Source organism: Plecotus auritus, assembly GCF_963455305.1.
Source record: "Plecotus auritus genome assembly, chromosome: 1".
Taxonomy (NCBI): Eukaryota; Metazoa; Chordata; class Mammalia; order Chiroptera; family Vespertilionidae; genus Plecotus; species Plecotus auritus.
In genome coordinates this window covers 72,516,268-72,537,617 of record NC_137770.1, presented here as the reverse complement: position 1 = coordinate 72,537,617, position 21,350 = coordinate 72,516,268, and the positions used below count along the sequence as shown (strand labels likewise).

The window sequence follows — 21,350 nt, the reverse complement described above, 5'->3', positions numbered from 1 at the left end:
TGGATCCACAGTATGTACTGAGACTTCAAATGGGCTACTTTCTGGGGTTTATACACATGTATTTGTATACATATTACTGGTTTTTGTTTATTTCTTAATATGCTCTTACTTAATTCAGAGAGAGGAAGGGAGAGGGAGAGATAACCATTGATTAGCTGCGTCCTGCTTGCCCCCTACTGAGGATTGACCCCATAACCCAGGCATGTGCCCTGACAGGGAATCAACCGTGACCTCCTGGTTTATAGGTCGACACTCAACCACTGAGCCACACCGGCTGGGCCATATCAGTTTTAGAAACTGGGACCAGGAAGTTGCTATTAGATGGAGATTTTATATACAGGGTAGGCAAAATTAGGATTACAGTTGTGAGTACACAAAGCAGTTTATCCTTGTATTATTATTTGTTATTGTATTATTTTTCACACAAACTACTATAAGCCTACTTTTGCCCACGCTGCACTGCACACTGCCAGGATGTTCTGTCACTGTGGTTAGGAGGAAGAACCCATCAGTTACCACAATGTAACTGCCTGATGAGGGACTAGCCAAGCTGCCCACACCTACGGGTAAGTCCTGGAGTCTAGGTCCTAGTCATAACCAGACCACACCCCAAGGGCCTTGGCCTTGGCACGCCAGGCAAATTCATAAATCCCATCAAGGACACCACCGAAGAAACGCCACAGGAACATCCTTGTCCCACTGATCACCTGTCCCCGCCGACCATAGGAATGATGTTGGGGCTGTACTTTATCCTGCCATACACCTCCACCAAAACCCAAAATACCCCTAAGGAGAGGCAGCTGCAAAGACCACAGACACCCCAATTTACATAAAATTATCTCACTCCATTTTATTTAAGATTTTTTCTCCAGTTAGTAAAAGAAAGATGTGTCTCTCTTTATACATATGTACAAGTTCAGTTATAAAAATAGACAGCACATTCAAAGAGAAAAAAGGCTTGGCATTTTTCTGATTCCCTCTAAATAGCATCTGTACATAGGAGTCTGGGTTTGGGCAGGGAAATCTTAATGATTTAAATTAAATGATTCCCCTACCACCCCTACTCCAAAAAAAAAGTTTTAAAAATTAATCTATCTAAATTCAATTCCGCGATTTTCATGTGTGCAAATTAGAGGCTGGCTTGCCTGGAAGCACCTGCTCCACCAGGAACATCAGGCAAGGGCAGGCAGAAACACCTCCCATCAGACACCTTCCTTAGCCTCTCTTGGAGGGAAGCAAGCTCAGGCTGTGGGGCGGGGCTGGGAGGGTGGGTGCTGAGCTTGCCCCCTCTCCATCCTCTCCTCCTCACTCCTGCTGTCCCTTCCTTTCTCAGTGCAATACAGACAGTGCATACAGCCAAGCAGGGGGCTGAAGGGCAAGGGTGGGGAGACTGTGCATTCAGGAAGGGCAAGGGGAGTCTGTAAGAGGGGCGTGAGGCTGTCCTGCTGATTGAGGTGGTTCCTGGTCTCTTTACTGGCTTCTGGGAGTCCCAAGGTGGGAGCTGCTGCTACTGTTGCTGGTGGGACCTGAAGGTTCCCTGGTGTGAACCATGCAGGACGGGGAGGAAATGCTAGGAAAACAACTGCCTCCAGGCCTGCTTCTGTCACCCTCACAAGCCACTACTGCCTTTTGCACTTACTGCTCTCCAACAGTGACACTCTGACAAATGGGGTTTAGAGACCTGGGCAGCTACCCAAAGACTGGGCATGCCAGATACATGATTTCCTCCCTTCCTAGTCCTATAAGAAATCCCAGCTCTAAAAGAAGTTTCCACCACAGAAGGATCTTCACCACACTTGTGAAACCTTCGCAAGGGACAGGACCAGAGCTGAAGAGCGGAATGGGAACGGAGACAGTGTGCCTGAGCATCTGCAGGGACTCTGTCAGGCCCTTCCCCATATGAGGTTTAAGACGTTCATCTGAGATGCTGTGGGGCTGATCCCCGTCCTTGGGCCTTTTTCCTATAGGCAACCCCAGAGCACACTTCTTGAGCCACAGGTGATAAAAGTGCTCACACTAACCACCTGCTGTCCTTCACTTGCTGCAACTGGTCACCTCTGCCCTCTGACCTGGGATGTAAGATGCTGCACTGGGCAAGCCATCCAAAGACCATTTGCAGGCTAGACCTCTAGCATGTGGTTTGGCTGAAGGAAGCTGGAGGCCTAGGTGGTTACCGTCCTCCAGACGGGTTGGTGCCTTTGCCCTGCTTCCGGACCAGGGAGTCTGGGGCTAGGCTGCTGGTCAAGTGGAGGCTCTTGGGAGTCCCAGGAACACTATTTCCTTTGCTCAAAGGGGAACTCAAAGGAGAAGAGGCGCTTGAAGGTCCAAAGTCAGCAAGGCCAGCAGGCCGAACCATAGATGTCTGCAGAGGACTGCTGGCAGAGATTCCTGTAGAAATGGAGAAGGACAAGAGTGTGAGCACCAGTCCTGTCTGAGCTGCCTCAGGCATGACCTTGGTTATTGGCGTCTGGGCTGGAGGAGAAGTAGTGGGGAACCCCTCCTGCCAATCTCCTCTTAGCACATTTGCTTGCTCTTCCTGTCAACTGTTTTGTTTTTCAGTAAGAGGGATGTACTTTTTAAATAGAAATATGACACCTACCCAGCCCTGCCTACATGATCTCGTCAGCAGGGAGTTAAGATATCACCTTGGTGCTCAAGGACAGAGCACATATTACACCATGTGGGGAAGCCAAGGGTGAGGGATGAGCTGTAACTTTCTAGGCACTAATGTATTTTTTTTTAAGAGAGGAAGAAAGGGGGAGAGAGAAACGTCAATTTGTTCTACTTATTTATGCATTTATCAGTTGATTTTTAAAAATTTTTATTGATTTTTGAAGAGGAAGGGAGAGAGAAAAAGAAACATTGATCGATTGCCTCCTGCACACACTCCAACCGGGGATTGAACCCACAACCTGGGTATGTGCCCTGACAGGGAATCAAACCTGCCAGGGCCATTGGTTGATTCTTGTGTGTGCCCTGACTGGGGATCAAACCCACAACTTTGGCACATCAGGAAGATGCTCTAACCCAGCGGTTGCCAACCGGTGGTCCGTGAGGTCCAAAAGGTTGGCGACTGCTGCTCTAACCAACTGAGCTACCCGGCCAAGGCAAGCACTGTTGATTTTTCTGTGACGCACTAGCCCTTGCTGCCTCCTTCGTCTCTCCTGGCCCCTTTAGGTCAGGGCCCCAGGAGAAAGTCTGATGAGTGAGACTCTGCCACAACAGCCTTGACTGCTGGCAAGATTGTTGTTTTCCAAAGACGTGATGAGGGTTAAGAAACAAAGGCCTAGGCTATTATCTTTACACTAGTGACCTGGTGCACGAAATTCGTGCACATTAAAAGGGGATTAATTAGTGGAAATAATTTAATATTGCTATTTGCCCTTTCTCTATAATAGAAGTGTCAGAGATGAAAGAAAATTAGTAAAATGTATATGAAAACCTTCCTCCTGTCAGAATCTGGGGCTCACCACGGGACTTAGAGTCAAGTCCCCACCCACCCACATGCACTTCAAAATCGCGTAAGACCCAGACCCGGCCGGTCCCCGCTCATTGGGCTAGATCCAGACCCGGCCAGTCCCACCCTTGTCAAGCCCTGCCGGGCAGGGGGCATAGCCTCAGGTCCCCTGGCCCGGCGCCAGGATGGGGGGCATGGCCTGAGGTCCCCCAGACCAGGGTGGGGGGACGCAGCCTCAGGTCCCCTGAGTTCCCCTGACCCAGCATTGGGGGTGCAACTTGAGGTCCCCCGTCAAGCCCTGTTGGGTGGGGGGCATGGCCTGAGGTCCCGTCAAGCCCAGCCAGGCAGGGGGGCGCAGCCTCAGGTCCCCTGGCCCAGTGCTGGGGTGGGGGTTGCGGTCTGAAGTCCCCTGTCAAGCCCCACCTGGTGGGGGGTGCAGCCTGAGGTCCCCTGGCCTGGCGCTGGGGCGGGGGGAGCAGCCCGAGGTCCCCTAGCTCAACACCAGGACGGGAAACGCACCTTGAGGTCCCCTGTCAAGCCCTGCCAGGTGGGGGACACAGTCTGAAGTCCCCCAGACTGGGGTGTCCTGCCTGCTTCACCTGGCCGAATGCTCAACAGACTGTCCCGGCCCTGAAGGGGGCCCTCCCAAACCCCAGGTCTCCGTACCTTTAGACACGTTGTACCCGTATGCAGCGAAGGCGGCCGCGGATGCTGCCGCAGCCCCTGCTTTGGCGCCTGCCATTGCTGCAGCACTGCCCGCGGTGGATTTTCTGCTCCGGCCTTTCGCTGTTCCTTTGGCTGTGCTTCCTGAACCTTTGGGGCGGCCTCGGCTTCGGGCCGAGTGACCACGTCCTGCGGTTGGCATTTCCTGGATGGAAATTCCTGTGGAAACAAATGGGCCAAGAGGAAAAATGTCAATCTCTTCATACGTTAACAGAATCTTCCCTGACAGGGTGTTTGTTTCAGGACTTCAAGTGAAGTCTATGTCCTCATTTAATGGTTGGGCCACCAAGTCACACAGAGTTAGTAAGAATTCTAAATGGCTAAAACAGGCCGACTCCTCAAGAGTGGTTCCATTACTCCCGAATCTCTTCTCTAATGAGATCGTTACTAAGTGAACCCCAGGGACCCACCTGCACACTCCAATGCACCTACCTCGGAGAGCTTCTCGAGACATAGAAGCCCTAGAGCTTCTCGAGACATAGAAGCCTGGGCCGCACAGAACAAAGCGAGGAAAGGCCCAGCAAAGCTAACTAAACTAGCAGAAATAAGGGTGAAATATGAAAGACTGGGCTGACTAGAAAACAAGGAAGTGTGAAATCTTTATAAAGTTCTTATTTTGCTTTTCCTAACCCTTCTCTTTTTTCCTTTTACTTGACAGGGCTAATGAATGATCCTACAAATTCTTTTTGCTCCATTCTACTCTTCTTTAAAGGAAGTAGAAAAAACCATTATCCTAGAAGGAATCTGGACCTCATCCCACACTAAACCAACACTTTTCTTGAGGCAGTGGCCCAGGGCCAAGTTGTATGGGATAGCAGCACCACTTACCGTTCACGGTGTCCGAGACAGAGCCTGTGATGGAAGCGGGAGAGTTGGTGGCTCGAGACTGAGGGGCTGAAGAGGCTGGGTCATCCACAATGACCAGCATGTCACTGCTGCTCTCGTCAGGCGGAATGGAGCCCGTGTGCAGCTCACTGCTGATGGAGATCTAGAGGAGGAAGGGTTGAGATCACTACTTCTCCCTGAGCCTTGCTACCTATGTGAGGGCGTGCTTCTCAAGTCTTGCCACTATTTACCTCTCCTGCCTGGCTTCTCCTGAGCGTTAGGTCCCTGCTTTAACTCCTGAGGGTTAGGTCCCTGCTTTAACTCCTGAGAAGCCAGCCTGTCCTCATTTGCTCTTTTTCTTATGGATTTTATGTGCAACCCCCTTCTAAAAGGGAGGAATACTTCAGGAGAAGCAACAACTATAAGGTCAAGATAGTCCACCTGCTGTGATGAAGGCATCTAAAAGGAGACTCACCTCACTGAAAGGGCTGGGCATAGCTGAGTCCACACTAATGAAGGAATCGTCCCCATCAGCAGAGAGGTTGGAGTTATCAGCCGAGGGAACAAATGGGATCACCAAGTTCATACCCTCCTTTCTCCTTTTCCCATCCAATTCATCTTCTTTTTTTTTCTGGGAACACACAAAACAAGACATATGGACAAAGCATGAGGATATATACCAAAAGAGAAGTGGAGTCAGGGAAGAAATTTGACTTTAAAAATTAGGTTTCATTTTTTGTAATTAATGTATTTTTAAGGAAAAAAAACTCTTAAGGAAGCAGGAAAGGGACATCTTAATAAGCGTTCATGTAGCCCTAACCGGTTTGGCTCAGTGGATAGAGTGTCGGCCTGTGGCATGAAGGGTCCCAGGTTCGATTCTGGTCAAGGGCATGTACCTTGGTTGTAGGCACATCCCCAGTAGGGGGTGTGCAGGAGGCAGCTGATCGATGTTTCTCTCTCATCGATGTTTCCAACTTTCTATCCCCCTCCCTTCCTCTCTGTAAAAAAAAAAAAAAAAAAATCAACAAAATATACAAAAAAAAAGAGTTCATGTATATTCTACCACAATAATACAGAGTTGAAAGGTAGGTTAGTCACACTCAAAGCTGCACCAAGTCTAATCCTCACAGGGCACAGTGCACAGCCAACTCTGGAGTGTGTGTCAAAGCTGCAGCACTCACCAGGGGTTGCACTGATGTGGTCTCACAAGACAGAGGGCTAATGCCTTTAGCATATTTTCTGCACATCTGTTTTTACTCTGCCTTCATTTATTTTATTTTTATTTATTTTTAAAATATATTTTATTGATTTTTTAGAGAGGAAGGGAGAGGGATAGAGAGCTAGAAACATCGATGAGAGAGAAACATCAATCAGCTGCCTCCTGCACACCCGCTACTAGGGATGTGCCCACAACCAAGGTACATGCCCTTGACCAGAATTGACCTGGGACCCTTCAGTCTGCAGGCCGACGCTCTATCCACTGAGCCAAACCAGTTAGGGCTCTCTGCCTTCATTTTAAATATGCATAAAGAGAATGAAAGTTCTTACCATACACAAGGAATAATGTTTTTTGTTGTTGTTATTTTTTGATCATTATTTCCTCACTTTACATGTAAAAAGCTTAAGGGGTGAGTGACTGAGCTCCACTTAACAGGTCTAGATTAGGGACCTGGAATCAATCACAATGTGCTTGGAAAATTCTGGGACTCACATCCACCTAACTGCTTTTGTTTCTGCACCTATATTAGGGTTAATACGATATATCTTTGGCTGGTTTGGGTCAGTGGATAGAGGATCTGCCTGCGGACTTAAGTGTCCAGGGTTCGATTCTGATCAAGGGCATATACCTCGGTTGCAGGCTCAATCCCCGGCCCTGGGTGAGACACATGCGGGAGGCAAGCAATCCATGTATCTCTCTCATATCGATGTTTCTCTCTCTCTCTGTCTCTCCCTCTCCCTTCCACTTTCTCTAACGATCAATAGAAAAATACCCAAGGGTGAGGATTAACAACAAAAAGATATATCTTTGTGTAGGTCATATTGTCACTGGGTCTTTATCTGAAACTTCTATGCTCAGAGTAGGGATGGCACCTGATGCAAACCCAGTAAACCCTACAATGTCCTGCATGAGAAAACAATCTTCCCTCCTTTGATATTGTTTCTGAATGTTAACAATATCTTAATTCTAAATAGCGCTAAGTAATGGGTTGCAGGGGTCCTCAAACTGCGGGCCACATGCAGCCCGCCGAGGACATTTATCCGGCCTGCCGGGTGCCGCTGCCTGTCCTGCTTAGCAGCCGACTCGTCCCGGGCCCGCAGTGCACATAGGAATTTGTTCATAGTTTTTTTTAAAAACTATAGTCTGGCCCTCCAACGGTCTGAGGGACAGTGAACTGGCCCCCTGTTTAATAAGTTTGAGGACCCCTGGTTAGAGATTTGAGGATGGAGTCATATAAGAGAATCTGAGGAACTGGGTAGAGATGACAGCCCAGGCTAAGCAGGAACATGATCCTTCATTTCTGGGACTTCTCAGGTTTGTAACCATAGTGGGTACAAACTGTAATGGAGGCATCCTTCAGGCTAAAAACAGTGCTGCTTAGCAGAAGGTACAATCTAGGGTGTGGGCTTTACAACAGAAAGAGCTAGTGTATCTACTGGAAGATGATATAATATACACAGGCTCTTAAGCTGCTGACTATCAAGGCTGTATGGCCCTGAGGGACATGAGGTCCAATACAAGTGTGGGTAAAGGGAAGAAGCTGACCTCCACTTAAAACAATTTTAACATGTTTAACATTGATTTTAACCAATCAATATGCTTCAGATAAACCAAAAAGTCCAAGGAAATGGGGCATATGCAATTGTCAGACTTGAGGGCCCAAAGCTACCAAGATGCCTGAAGCTCAGGTGGCTAACTTGTTCAAGAGTGGGGGCCAAACCAGGGCTGGGGAAGATGAGAAGGGCAATACAACCCAAAGATAAGCCAAACCCACCAAAAAAGTAACTTACTAGAAGGTAATAAAACCAACAGTCCTTGGACATATAATAAATGAGTCAAAACTAATGGGCTAACTCCTGAAATAAGGGAGACAAACAGCTCAAATCTTTGGCATAAATTGTAGAAAAAGAAATGTACAGACTAAGCTGGCCAGAGATTTATTTTTCCAGTGGTAGAGGACACTGAATGGTACACTAGCAGAATCATGGTAGAAGGGTTGGATCTAATAACCTCTTAGTATAAGTAAGAATAGAACACACAGCTGGAGCTGTATAACCAACCAGTAACCAAGATGGCAAGCTATGTACTCCGAAGTCTTTTCTATAGGCACTGCCTCGCCCCCGACCAGTCCTTGTCAGCCACCCCAAACTTGAGATACCTTCTCTGCATACTTTTCCCGCTTGCGCTTGCGCTCTTTGACTCGGTTGGTTTCTTCCTGCTGCCGTTTCTCTTCTTGCCGCAATCGTACTATCAAGAAAATAAAAATCTGATGAAGTATCTGGGGCAATCATAATTCTCATTTTGAAATTAAAGTGACCGTTTCCCGTCCTGGCTGGTGTGGCTCAGTTGGTTGGGCATCATCTGTGCACTGAGGGGTTGCTGGTTCAATTCCCAGTCAGGGCACATGCCCGGGTTGCAGGCTTGATCCCTGGGAGGGGGGCATGCAGGAGGCAGCCGATGTTGCGCTTTCAGATCGATGTTTCTCTCTCTCCCTTCCTCTCTCTCTAAAAATCAATTTAAAAAATCTTAAAAAAAAAAAAAAAAGAAATGAAGTGACCATATCCTTTGATATTTATATTCCAAAGTATGACTTCTATCTGTCCAAGTCAGATAACCAGTGGTTTTCTAACTTGGAGAAGGAACAGAGTTTTTGGATTCATTCATTCATTCATTCATTTAATTTTTACTGATTTCAAAGAGGAAGGGAGAGGGAAAGAGAGATAGATGGAAACATCAATGATGAGAGAGAATCATTGATTGGCTGCCTCCTACAGGCCCCCACCTTGGGATTGAGCCCGCAACCCGGGCATGTGCCCTTGACCAGAATCCAACCTGGGACCTTTCAGTCCGCAGGTTAACGCTCTATCCACTGAGCAAAACTGGCTAGGGCAGTTCTTGAATTCTTAACAGTTTTTGGTTCAAACCATGATTCAGTTTAATTATGATGGGCCTTTCCTTGTCTTCGCTCTTTTCTTTCAGTCATTCAATATCTCTGCATTGCACAGATCAAGTGTGGTTTTGAGTCCCAAAAGGTTTTTAGAAGGTGGTGGCAAATGTGAGCACCTAAGAAAGGAGCTTCGTCATGTGATGCTACGTAAGTCCTCAGAGGCTCACAAGGTGAGTCTGAAGGCAATTACTCTCAAAAGCCAGTAATACATGGAAGAATGGTTTGTATGTTACAGCCGTGCGCTTCTCCATCTTCTCCCCATAAAAAGATTTCTCTGGGCAGAACAGAGTAAATTTATTACTGCTGAGGAGTCGAGAAATATAGCCTTCCTGTGCAAATTTATTTGAAGTCATATTAACTTAAAAATATATGGGAATTTTACCTTCTACTCCATAATACATCTTTATTTTGGTTTTAATATCTATAATAATAAAAGCATAATATGCTAATTAGACCAGACGTCCTTCTGGACAACTTTCTGGACGAAGCCGGGGCTGCGAGGGAAGCCTGGGTTCCAGGTGCCTGCCAGCAAGTTGGAGGGAAGCCTGGATCTTGGGTGCCAGAGGGAAGCCATTGCCGGCAGCCGGGGGAAGGCAGGCCTACTCTTGCACGAATTTTGTGCATCAGGACTCTAATCCTATATAATAGAGGTGATATGCAAATTGACCATCACGCTCTCGCACAAGATGGCCACCAGGGGAGGGCAGTTGTGGGTGACCAGGCCTGCAGGGGAGGGCAGTTAGAGGCAACTGGGCCAGCAGGGAAGGGCAGTTGGGGGTGACCGAGCCTGCAGGGGAGAGCAGTTACGGCCAGCAGTCCTGGATTGTGAGAGGGATGTCCGACTGCCAGATTAGGCCCGATCCCACAGGAATGGGCCTAAACCGGCAGTCGGACATCCCCTAAGGGGTCCCAGATTGGAGAGGGTGCAGGCTGGGCTAAGGGACACCCTTCCCCCCATCCCGTGCATGAATTTTGTGCACCAGGCCTCTAGTATTAACATAAAAATATTTCCCCCCAAATACAGTCTTTGGCTTTGCCTATCCTTGGCACACAGCCAAGGGTTTCTTCCATTTTCAGATGTGTGGGGCCAGAGAAACATCTTTTGTAGGGAGGAGAGAACATTGATAAGAGGTTTAGAGTACATACGTTTCTTTTCCAATTCTTCGTCGTCTAGAAGAAGACTAACCACCTCTTTTGGTTTCAAGGTATCTGGTTTGAAGTTCCCACCAGAAATCACCATCCGCTGAATCTACACAAAAGCAGATCAAAATGTCACACCCAGCACCTATTCCATGATGGCAAACCTCCGAAGAAAGAAACATGTTTCTCCTTCCATCCGGGAGGCCCCTGGAGCCCCTATTTTCTTTTTCATTCTGCTGAATGGCTCATCTAGATTATTTATTTCTTTCCAAAGAGAAAGGACAATTTCTTTGGAAATTAACAAATCTGGCCTACTATTAGAACCTCATCAAATTGAAAGTACTAGGGTGAGAGCTTGTGAAAGTAAGACGAACATGAGGGCCATGATTGGTATCTTCTCCACATGAACAACAGCTAGATCTAGGCGATAAACTCCATTCTGGTAGAAAAGGAGTGAGAAATAGCCAGGGCAGTAAGAGATTACTATTGTAATAGGACCTGATTTTTTCTTTATTCTCTCCTTTCTGATTTTATTTTCCATCCAGGAAAAATTTAGCCCCTTCAGACCAACAAAAGGCAAGAGTCTCAAGTCTAGTCAATGGGGTGTAACTTTGTATTTTCTTCACCGTGTAGTACTTCCTCTGCTTCATGCTTACCTCACTCTTCTCCTTAGCTCTCTGTAGAATGCGTTCTTCAATGGTACCTTTACAGATGAGTCGGTACACGGTAACCTGCTTTGTCTGCCCCAAGCGGTGGGCTCTGTCCATGGCCTGCTGGTCCACAGTGGGGTTCCAGTCGCTATCATAGAAAATCACCTGCACAGGCAGACAAGAATACAGCGAAGATTAAGGGACTCAACGTAGGAGCAGAAATTCTGAGAGCAACCCAGCCACTCATCTCTTTGTATATGATATTAAGATGAGCAGGTATCCATTTATAAAACCAAGCTAGTCCTGGGCAAGAGAGCTACTCTGGACTTCTGGACTTTTTCCAGGATTTTCATTTAAAAAGAGGGAGTGACGATAATATTAATAGTGAATACATACTTAATGCTTATTATTTGCTAGTCATTGATCTAGTTGCTTTGTATATAGTCACTCATTTAAATCCCATAATCACTATGACTGAGGTACTATTAAGACCTCATTTTATAGATAAGGAAACTGAAGCACAGAGGAATTAGAGAATTTATCCAAGATTACACAGCCTAAGTAAGCAGTGGGCCTGGGATGTGGAGAATGTGAAAAAGCCTTCTCTCTAACACCAGGCCTATGTTGGTAAGAGACAGACATGGCTTTCCTGGCATTCTCAGGCTCCCATCAATAGGGTCATTTCCTATCCCTTGAATTCCAGGGTAGAAAAGTTTAAAGATTCCTTGGAAGCTACTTATAGTTTGCTAAACAATAAACACAAACAGCAACAAAATGTACTGCTCCCTCCCCATCCCACAAGTGATCCTAAAACCAACAGGTGCCCTGGTTCATTTGGCTCAGTGGATAGAGCGCCAGCCTGCGGATGCTCAATTCTGGTCAGGGGCACATGCCTGGGTTGTAGACTTGATCCCCAGTAGGGGGCGTGCAGGAGGCAGCCAATCAATGATTCTCTCTCATCATTGATGTTTCTATCTCCCTCTCCCTCTCCCTCTCTGAAATCAATAAAAATATATTAAAACACACACACATACACACACACACACACACCCCAACAGACTCCTGGGTCCTCAGCCAACACAGTGCACATCCTGAAAGAAAGCCAGTTTCCAAAATGGCCACTTCTCATGCATCCTTCTCTATATTTAATCAAGTCATCAAATCCATTCAGTGCTTTTTCAGAAACGAACCTACCCTTTCTACAATTTCACTGTCCCTATCCTGGACTAGGCACTCACCACATATGTCTGGTTCACTAATGTGGTAAGACCAGCTCACTAATGCTTCCTAGATTTCTACTCCCTCTCTGCCAGCTATAACACATCAAGTTCAAACAACCCCCCAATCGTCAGGCCCTGCTATTTCTAGCCTTTCCTAAAATATAAACACGCCCCTCACTTTTGTCATACAGGTCTCTTCAGTCTTCCTGACTTGTATTACCCATTTGTTTGTACCACTTTTGCTCAAGCTGTTTTTCTGACCTAGAATCATGCATCTCTTCTCTACTGGTCCTTTAAGATTCTGTTCAAGCTTCACGTGTTCGGGAAGGCCTCCCTGATTTCTCCTGCCTCTGACAATGTCTCCTTTTCCTATTCCTCATGAATTTCTATTAGAAATAATAATGGCTAAAATCTGTTGAGCACTTACAATGTGCCTGGCACTAGTGTGCATACATATCTCATTAAATTTTCACAAAAACCTTATGTATTTCCTTCACCTTATAACTTAGAAAGTGAGTGACCTAACAGTGCTAAAAGTCTCCCCCTGCCTCCCCGCAACCTGCACTATCAACAATTCCTTGCATTGCCTACCCTGGTCCAAGTTTCTACTGAATCATTATCTTCTACGGGTGCTCATGTGTACTATTTAAATGTCTTCCCATCTAGACCTGAGGACAGACAAGATTCATCAGTGCAAACTAGAATCCCAGATACTAGTTGATTGATACTACAATTTCTAAGGAATCTGACAAAACCAGACAGTCTAAAAATGTAAACTGAATAATGATTTGTCTCTCTTGAAACTATTTCTCTATGATGCCTTTTCCACTGCTTAACATTATTCCTAAGTAATTTATTTGTTTTCTCATTTAAAAACAAAGGTTTCATTTTCTGGTGACACACAAGAGGCGGGGACTCCTTTGGGGTGAATACCGGGGATCCCACTTGCTGTCTGGACCAGGAAGCCTGGACTCTTTTATTTGCAGTACTGCCAGGAATTTTCTTGTCTTGAGTCCCATTCCCAGCCTCAGCAATCCTTGCCATCTCACCTACGTCCTAAGTTGAATCAAGCATTTTTGTATGACACGAAAAAGCATTTGCTGCCTCTTGTCTGAGCTTCTTTGTAAGGCACTGGAAGCATTTACTGTGTATGCTATGGGAGGCATTTACTGCCTCTGGTCTGGACAAGCCTGATCAGCTCTGGGAGGCAAGAGACCTCTATTGGTCCTTGCCTAGTCTCCAGGCTCATAGCCTGATCCACTCTGGGATGAGAGACATTGCTTTGCTTTAGTGTTTTTGTTTTTTTAAACGCAGGGCATTCTGAGGTTTCTGTGGCTGGGTAGGTAAGAAGCATGTTGTAAAGCTCTTGTCTGTGGGTTGTGCGTGCCTGTAAATACTGTACATAAGAGTGTCTCTGATGATTGTTATTTTGTGTCTCTGTTGTTTGGTTTAATTTGTTTAAAGATGGGGCATATCCCACTTGGCTGGGGGCCTCAGCTGCTTGTAGCAGGCTGAACCCATAGCAAGGATTGCAGGAACTTCCCAGCAGCTGCCTGGAGTTCTTAATCTCGGACACCCTCCCTGCTCTCCCTCTCGAGGCATCAGCCACCGGAAACATTTAGCTAGTAAGAGCTCTCGTCTGTCTGTAATGTAACTTTGGTTCTGATGTTCTTTGCTTGCTTTCTTATCTTTTGGGGACTTAGTTCGCTCCTCGCTGTTTTATGAACACAGGGAATCCTCTGTCCCTGCTGTTTGGGCTTTCCACCACTCAGATCCTTCAGACCCTCAGACCAAACAGCAAGACGGTCATTTGCCTTGCTGGGTAAATGTGAGGTAAGATTTTCAGGCTAATGTCCCAGTCCCACCTTCTGAGAGTAACCATTTATTTAATTTAGAGGTTATTTTTGTTTCTGTTTTGAAATAGGAAAAGATCTCTTCTTATATGCAAGATTTCCATGTTGTTGCATCACAAGGATTCTACTCAGGAAGAAAAATATGGAAATAAATGTTCTAACCCCCAAGTCTTTCTCCTAGAAGGGCTGGAGCTGCAGAAGAGCCCTCAAGCAGGCTGCAAAAGCAGAAGCCCCCTTGGAAAGGGGAAAAAAAAGGTACTTTCACATTAAAGCTGGAGTTGTTGCAGTCTTGGAAACAACTGCAGGGTCTGATATCTCCTTCTGCCCCCCACTCCTCCCCTTTTCTCCAGCCCCCTAAAAGTTGTCAAGGTCATGTTATCCGTTACAAACTTTGCCAAGAAAATACCTTGGGTAATAATTGGTTTTAAAATCTCATAAAGTTGTTAAGACATAATAAATAGATATAACTAAAATGAAGGGTTTCTAAAAAAATGTTTTTATTTATCTCAGAGAAAGGAATGGAGAGGGAGAGATAGAAACATCAATGATGAGAGAGACTCATCGATTGGCTGCCCCCTGCATGCAGCCTACTGGGAATTGAATCATGACCTCCTGGTTCATTGGTTGATGGTCAACCACTGAGCCACACCAGCCAGGCTAAAATGAAGGGTTTTTATAAAGCTTTTCAGTATTAATTATATACACCTAAACATAGTTTTCCAATGTCTTTGGGTAACTTAAAACTTGGGAGTTTTGCTGTGTTAAGTAGTAAAAATTATTAAATATCTAAGTATTTTGAAATGACAGGACATTGAAATCCTATATAACAGAGTTAATATGCAAATGGTTGTTATGCTGTGACGCATAATGACTGATCAGCAGGAGGGCAGGGCAGCAAGCTAGGTAGGCAGAGAGCTACAAGCGGCGGTGGGTGGGGCGGCCAGCTGAGGCAAGCAGCAGCAAGCTACTTGCACATGGATTTGTGTGCAGGGCCACTAGTATTAACATAAGCTTGCCTATGTTTGGCTTTGAATCTGTCAATGGATATGTCTTATAGTTTATTTAAATAGATTTCTTAAAAACATGAATGCATTATTAATCTGAAGAATGTTAATTACTTGTCACCAAAAAGGTCAAGGTTTCTAATAATTAAAATTCTAATTACACTGGAAAGAAATTATATGGTTTTGGTAATATGGAATTGAAAATAGATGGTTCTGAAGTTGGTTATTTCTGAATGAGCTAAGAAGAAGGAAAAAAAAAAAAAACAACTGAAAGGGACTAGGAAAATTGCAGAGGGTCTGTGCAAGTTTAAAACAAATTATATGGAGGAAGAAGAAAAAAGAAATATATAGGTAAACTGAATAATACACTTAATTATATAAATGAATCTACAGTAAACTAATACAGAATTTGGTCTTTTTTCCAGTCTGTTAAAAGGGAAATAGCTTTTTCTGTATTTGCCTAGGAAGAAAAACTTCTGCAAAGTATTGAAATCGTTATATATTGTTATATTAATCATGTACTTGATTACTTAAAAAAAAAAGCCATCTTCTTAATCTTGGGAACCGAAGTTTTATTAGCCTATGTTTGTGTTTAATACCCTTTTATTGTTACTTTGAATGAATACATAATTTAATACTGTTTCATCATAATAATTAATATACAATCTTTTGGTCAAATATGTTTGACAACCTTCAAACTTTAAAAGTTCGAATTTTAAGAAACTTTTTCTTGACCTAGAATTGGCTTTAAGTCATTCCAATAGGCCCTGGAATGCCTTAAGGACTTGTTTTCTCTCCTATAAAGGCAAATTTTATGCTTACAGTACATGGGAAGCTTTGTCAAATAAAGAAATAATTATTTATGAATGCATATTAAAGTGGATGTTCTGGAAATTATGTAAAAATCTCCAGGAGTCTATAAATTCAGATATACTTTCATTTATAACTGTTATTCTGGAATATTGTATTTTGCAGAAAGGATAGGGTTCCATGTCAATTGCATTATAATCAAATCCATAACCGTGTCATTTTAAATTTCTTCTTGTTAGAGACAGTCTCTGTTTTGTTATAATGCATTTGCAAAAATGTTACATCTTCTGAGAGATCCATGGAAAGGACTCTGACTTATTTTAAGTTACATATCTCTTAGAATAGTTTCAGATCATCCCCTTCGAACTGGATGAAAATTATTAGAACTCTATAAAGTACCTAGATTTTCCCTAGCTGGTTTGGCTCAGTGGATAGAGCATCAACCTGCGGACTGAAGGGTCCTGGGTTTGATTCCGGTCAAGGGCACATGCCTGTGTTGCAGGCTTGATCCCCATAAGGGGTGTGCAGGATGCAGCTGATCAATGGTTCTCTCTCATCACTGATGTTTCTATCTCTCTCTCCCTCTCCCTTCCTCTCTGAAATGAATAAAAATATATTTAAAGTATTTGGATTTATAGAAGTACTGGCAAGAAAAATCAAGAGAAACAAAAATTGATTATGGGACTGAATGAACTGAAAATAACTATCATTTTTGTTGTTGAAAGTATTGCTGATTTTTAATCTTTTGTTTTTCAGACATAAGGAAACTTGTTTCTTTTTTCTTTTTTTTATATTTTATTGATTTTTTACAGAGAGGAAGGGAGAGGGATAGAGAGTTAGAAACATCGATGAGAGAGAAACATCGATCAGCTGCCTCCTGCACACCCCCTATTGGGGACGTGCCTGCAACCAAGGTACATGCCCTTGACCGGAATCGAACCTGGGACCTTTCAGTCCGCAGGCCGACGCTCTATCCACTGAGCCAAACCGGTTTCGGCTTGTTTCTTTTCTTAAAGCAATCTGGTAAATTATACTTTAATAAGCAATATTAAGGCATTTACATTTTCCTCCCTACCCGTCCCCTCCAGAATTTGGAAACTCTTAATGAGTGACTATTATTGTTCTCATGGCAGCATATTTATTTGCATGAATCTAATAAGAATCAAATTTCTTCATAACAGGACATAAAGTCAATTTCCAAGTGTGGTTTTATTAACCAAGACTTTGACTGGAATGTCATGTCTGAAAGTGACATGCCAGGACTCTGGATGTCACCAGAAAGCTTTGAGGAACGAAGACTGAATTTGAACCGATAAGCCTTGAAGAAATAGCCTGGTACCCTGCTTGGTCACATGGTTCATGACAGTCTTCCCAGGTAAGCAATGAAGGTTACTTTCCTGAAAGATGGCAAGGTGTCCTCAAGACACCTTGGGGACCTCAAGGACTTGAGAATATGACCCAAAACATACAGGTATTCCAGGAAACCTTGGCTTTGGCTTCTCTGCCCTGAAGGGCCTACAATTCACTAGAGCTCAATCTAAAGATTCCCTATCAATTAATGAAATCCAGCCAAGCAAATCTGAGAAAGCCCGTGTGATCAATTTGATCAATTGCTACTCTTGTGTTTATGCAAACAGGACAAAAAAAAACAAAAAAAACTAGACTTGAAGTAATCTCTTTGAAAATAAGGGTAATCTTAGGGAGAAAAATTAATGCTTTAATTAAAACTATAATGTCTAATTGTGGGTATTGGATTCCAGTATAATTAAATGTCTTCAGCCCTGACCGGTTTGGCTCAGTGGATAGAGCATCGGCCTGCGGACTGAAAGGTCCCAGGTTCGATTCCGGTCAAGGGCATGTACCTGTGGGTTGCGGGCACATCCCCAGTAGGGGGTGTGCAGGAGGCAGCTGATCAATGTTTCTCTCTCATCGATGTTTCTAATTCTCTCTTCCTCTCCCTTCCTCTCTGTAAAAAATCAATAAAATCTATTTAATAAATAAATAAATGAATGAATGAATGAATGAATGAATGTCTTCAAAGTTTTTGTTTTGTTAATCCTCACCAGAGAATATTTTTCCATTGACTTTTAGAGAGAGTGGAAGGGAGGGGGAGAGACACAGAGGGAGAAACATCAATGTGAGACACATGGATTGGTTGCCTGCATTCGAGGTATGTGCCCTTGACCGGAATCGAACCCAGGATACTTCAGTCTGCAGACTGACGCTCTATCCACTGACCAAACTGGCTACGACCAAAGTTTTGTTTTTAAGGCTGTGTCTGTGTATGCCACATTGGTCCCAGACCTCACCAGAAATGTAACTACAATCTATCAGATTGTCACTGTGTGGTATCATTCCACTGGAAGCCTTGAATCTAAAAATCTTTTCAACTGGTTTATGATTTACTGCATACACTAACCTCTGTGTTTTGTTTGCTTCTGTTTTCATAGAATATATGCCTATATTTACATGACTGCTTGCTCACACAGTACAGGGCTCACTGTAGAAGCCATTAGCATCATTGTGTCCTAAAAGTAAGACTAAAACAGTTTAGACTTATGATTCAGTCAATGAAGCATGGATTGTCTATTGACTTCACTTAAAACTGTTTTCCCCTTTTTGGTTCCCTCCTTCTTTTGTCATACAGGGAGGACTTCAGAACTCCGCCATCGCATAAACCAACAGCAGTTACAGGAGAGACCCAACGTCCCTTTTCCCTGAAAGGATTCAGAGCCAAAAATCCATAAGGGGAAATTATAATAGACCAGGAATAACACAATTCAGCAGCAAGACACTTTCCATATAGAATTAATCTCATAGATATAAGGTGATAATATTAACAGGGGGGAAATGATTGGGAGGAAGGGCACACAATAAGAACAGGACCACACCCTAGCCTGTTTGGCTCAGGAGTGAGAGTGTCCTTGGCCCGTGGACTGAAGGGTCATGGGTTCGATTTCGGACAAGGGCATGTACCTCCGCTGCAGGCGCAATCCCTGGGTCGGGGCGCATGCAGGAGGCAACCAATTGATATGTCTTTCTCACAGTGATATTTCTTTCTCTCTCATTCTATCACTTCCCCCTCCCTTCCACTCTCTCTAAAAATCAATGGAAAAAATATCCTCTGGTGAAGATTAACAAAACAAAACAAAACAAAAAAGAATAGGACCATAGTTGTTTAATGATTATTCACCTTACTAACTATAGATAAGAGGCTTTCTTCCAGACCTTGGGAAACTGGAGGATGTGCTGCAAGAAGAAAGATGGAGGGTAAAAAGGTAAGAGACACCCTGGGGCCTAGATGGGTCCATTCCTCAGAAAAGAAAATAAATTTTGAGAACAAAGAACAAGATGTGCTGTGCTTTGATTTGGTTGCTGTACCTAGACCCTGACCTCCTCCGGAGTTTGCCTCAGGAATGCTAACCATTCTCAGGGTCCCAGGAACTGGTGGAGCTGGTTTTAACACCACTGAAAATTAATTACCTTGTTATTGGACTTCAAGGTCCTGGAAGGAGACACAAGGGACCATAGACCCTGTAGCCACCCCACCTCCTTCCCCCTTCCATGTAGCCTCTCTTCCTTATCCCTATATAATCAACCAGCTAGTAGGAAGTGTTAGAGCAGATTTTTCGTGGATGACCTGCTACTTTCCCATACTGCTGGCATTATTAGTATAATAATCATATATGATTCAACCCTGCCTCTGCTTAATTGGCTCACGTAGTGACAGACAGCCCAGACCCATTTGTTGTCCGGTTTCACCTCTAGTAAGAACCCCATTGGTTCTTCTTTTGTCTTGCTTCTATATCAGGTATAACTCCTCAGTTTTTAGTATAGGTTAGAATTCTTGGGGAGAGAATTATAAACTGCCTGCCAAATAAAGAAATCATTGTGAAAGCTTATTGTTAATCCAGTGTCCACAGAACTAGGATTTGGAAGTGCACAACACTTGTCACTTGTAGAGGAGCATAGCAAACCTGACCACAGGGCATTTTGCAGCTTCAACAGATAGGCAAAATTCTAGAAAATCTGTTTAAACTTTGAGGAGAAGAGAAGACTGAGTTAATAAAAAGGAGACTGTCAATTGGACTAGTGAGGAACATTACTTGCCTACTATACCTAAAATAACTACATATATGTGGAAAATGAGGGCTTATGTCACACCTAAAACATAGTACTTTTAGTGTCAAAGCCTGAGGCAATGGGTCAGCTAAATTCATTATGGGATGTTCCATTTCATAGGTGCTTCCAAAACATTTACATTTTTTTCCTGGAAGTCTCAGTGGCAACCAAACCTGATTCCACTTGCATTTTTTGAGCTCATAAACAGTAAGAAGATTAAAACCTAAGGAGATAGGTTTGCAATTTAACTTCAACCCCCCTCTTCCCCTGCCAAATTTAGTGGCTATTTATCATTTAAATGGATTAAAAGAGATGAGGAGTTTGTGAGGAAGAGAGACTAAAATAAGATTCTATTTAGAAAAATACTTGCCTAGGGGAAAAGAATATGAAATATGCATAAGTTAATAAGTTAAAAGAAGAACAAGAATGAAAAACTAACCTAGTTGTATGGTTATTATCTAATTTTACAAATAAAATGAACAATGAATCAGCCATGACAGGAATTCAGGGTGGGGGCGGGGAATCAAGGAGACAATGACCAAGGCAGTGGGACAGAGAAGACACCTGAATTTGGTAATCAGGTTTATGGAACTCAGTGAGACATTCTGGAGAAAAACAAATAATGAAAGCATCAGAACAACTGACTTAATTAGGAAAAATGACAGCAAGTCAATCCACAAAGCGTGGCCCAGCAATGACTAAGGGGAAATATATTAATAGTATCTTTCATGAAGTTGTAAACACCAGACTGGACAGAAATGACAGGGGGAGGTGAGAGTTGAGAAGAGATCGAGGCACTTAGCTATAGGTCAATGAGAAGCAGTTTCAGGGAAGAGGAACTGAAATGGAAAGCAGGACCAGCACTTGGAGGGTAGGAACCCCCCACCCCCTTCCCTAGAGAAGGGATGGAAGTTCAGTCCTTTGGGAGGGCTGAAAGCTGTCCCCATGTTGTCTCACAGGAACAAAGGACTTCTCACATTGCAGCCAAGGGACAGAAGCTCCTCATTCTCTCTCTACACTTAAGCATTTACACTGTGACACAGAAACAAAACAAACAGTGCAGATTGTAACAACCCCTCACTAAAGAGTCAAATGCAAAGAGACCCCTACTTCAGGAAGAACACATAAAGAACACAGACAGTAAGGGGCAGCTGCCATTAATCACATGCTAAAATCATGTTTTTACTAACAGAGTGGGCCAGAGTCCCACTGTTTATAAGCACGTTTATATATGCATTCTCATCATCAGAGAAGAGTTTTTTCTGGCATTTTAGGCTGACTATCCTCTTCTTGTCCATAAATGTCTCTGGGGATCTTCCAAAGCTAAATAAACTCAGGACAAAGGAAAAACACCAGCCAAGCAGTTAAGCCTATTGTTTC

The 21,350-nt window shown here is 44.0% G+C and overlaps 1 protein-coding gene across 2 annotated transcripts in view; it reads right to left on the bottom strand.

Annotated features, from left to right (window-relative positions):
- Window positions 1-827: 827 nt before the first annotated feature.
- Window positions 828-21,350, bottom strand: part of INO80 (INO80 complex ATPase subunit) — a 160,439-nt gene continuing 139,916 nt past the window's right edge. For both annotated transcript variants that reach the window (XM_080645600.1, XM_080645601.1), the window contains 7 exons: window positions 10,968-11,126; window positions 10,318-10,420; window positions 8,383-8,471; window positions 5,481-5,636; window positions 5,009-5,168; window positions 4,124-4,339; window positions 828-2,388 (listed from right to left, as the gene is read on the bottom strand). In XM_080645600.1, the coding sequence (XP_080501726.1) occupies window positions 2,171-2,388; window positions 4,124-4,339; window positions 5,009-5,168; window positions 5,481-5,636; window positions 8,383-8,471; window positions 10,318-10,420; window positions 10,968-11,126 (1,101 nt within the window). In that variant the 3' untranslated portion in view covers window positions 828-2,170. The remainder of the gene's footprint in view (window positions 2,389-4,123; window positions 4,340-5,008; window positions 5,169-5,480; window positions 5,637-8,382; window positions 8,472-10,317; window positions 10,421-10,967; window positions 11,127-21,350) is intronic.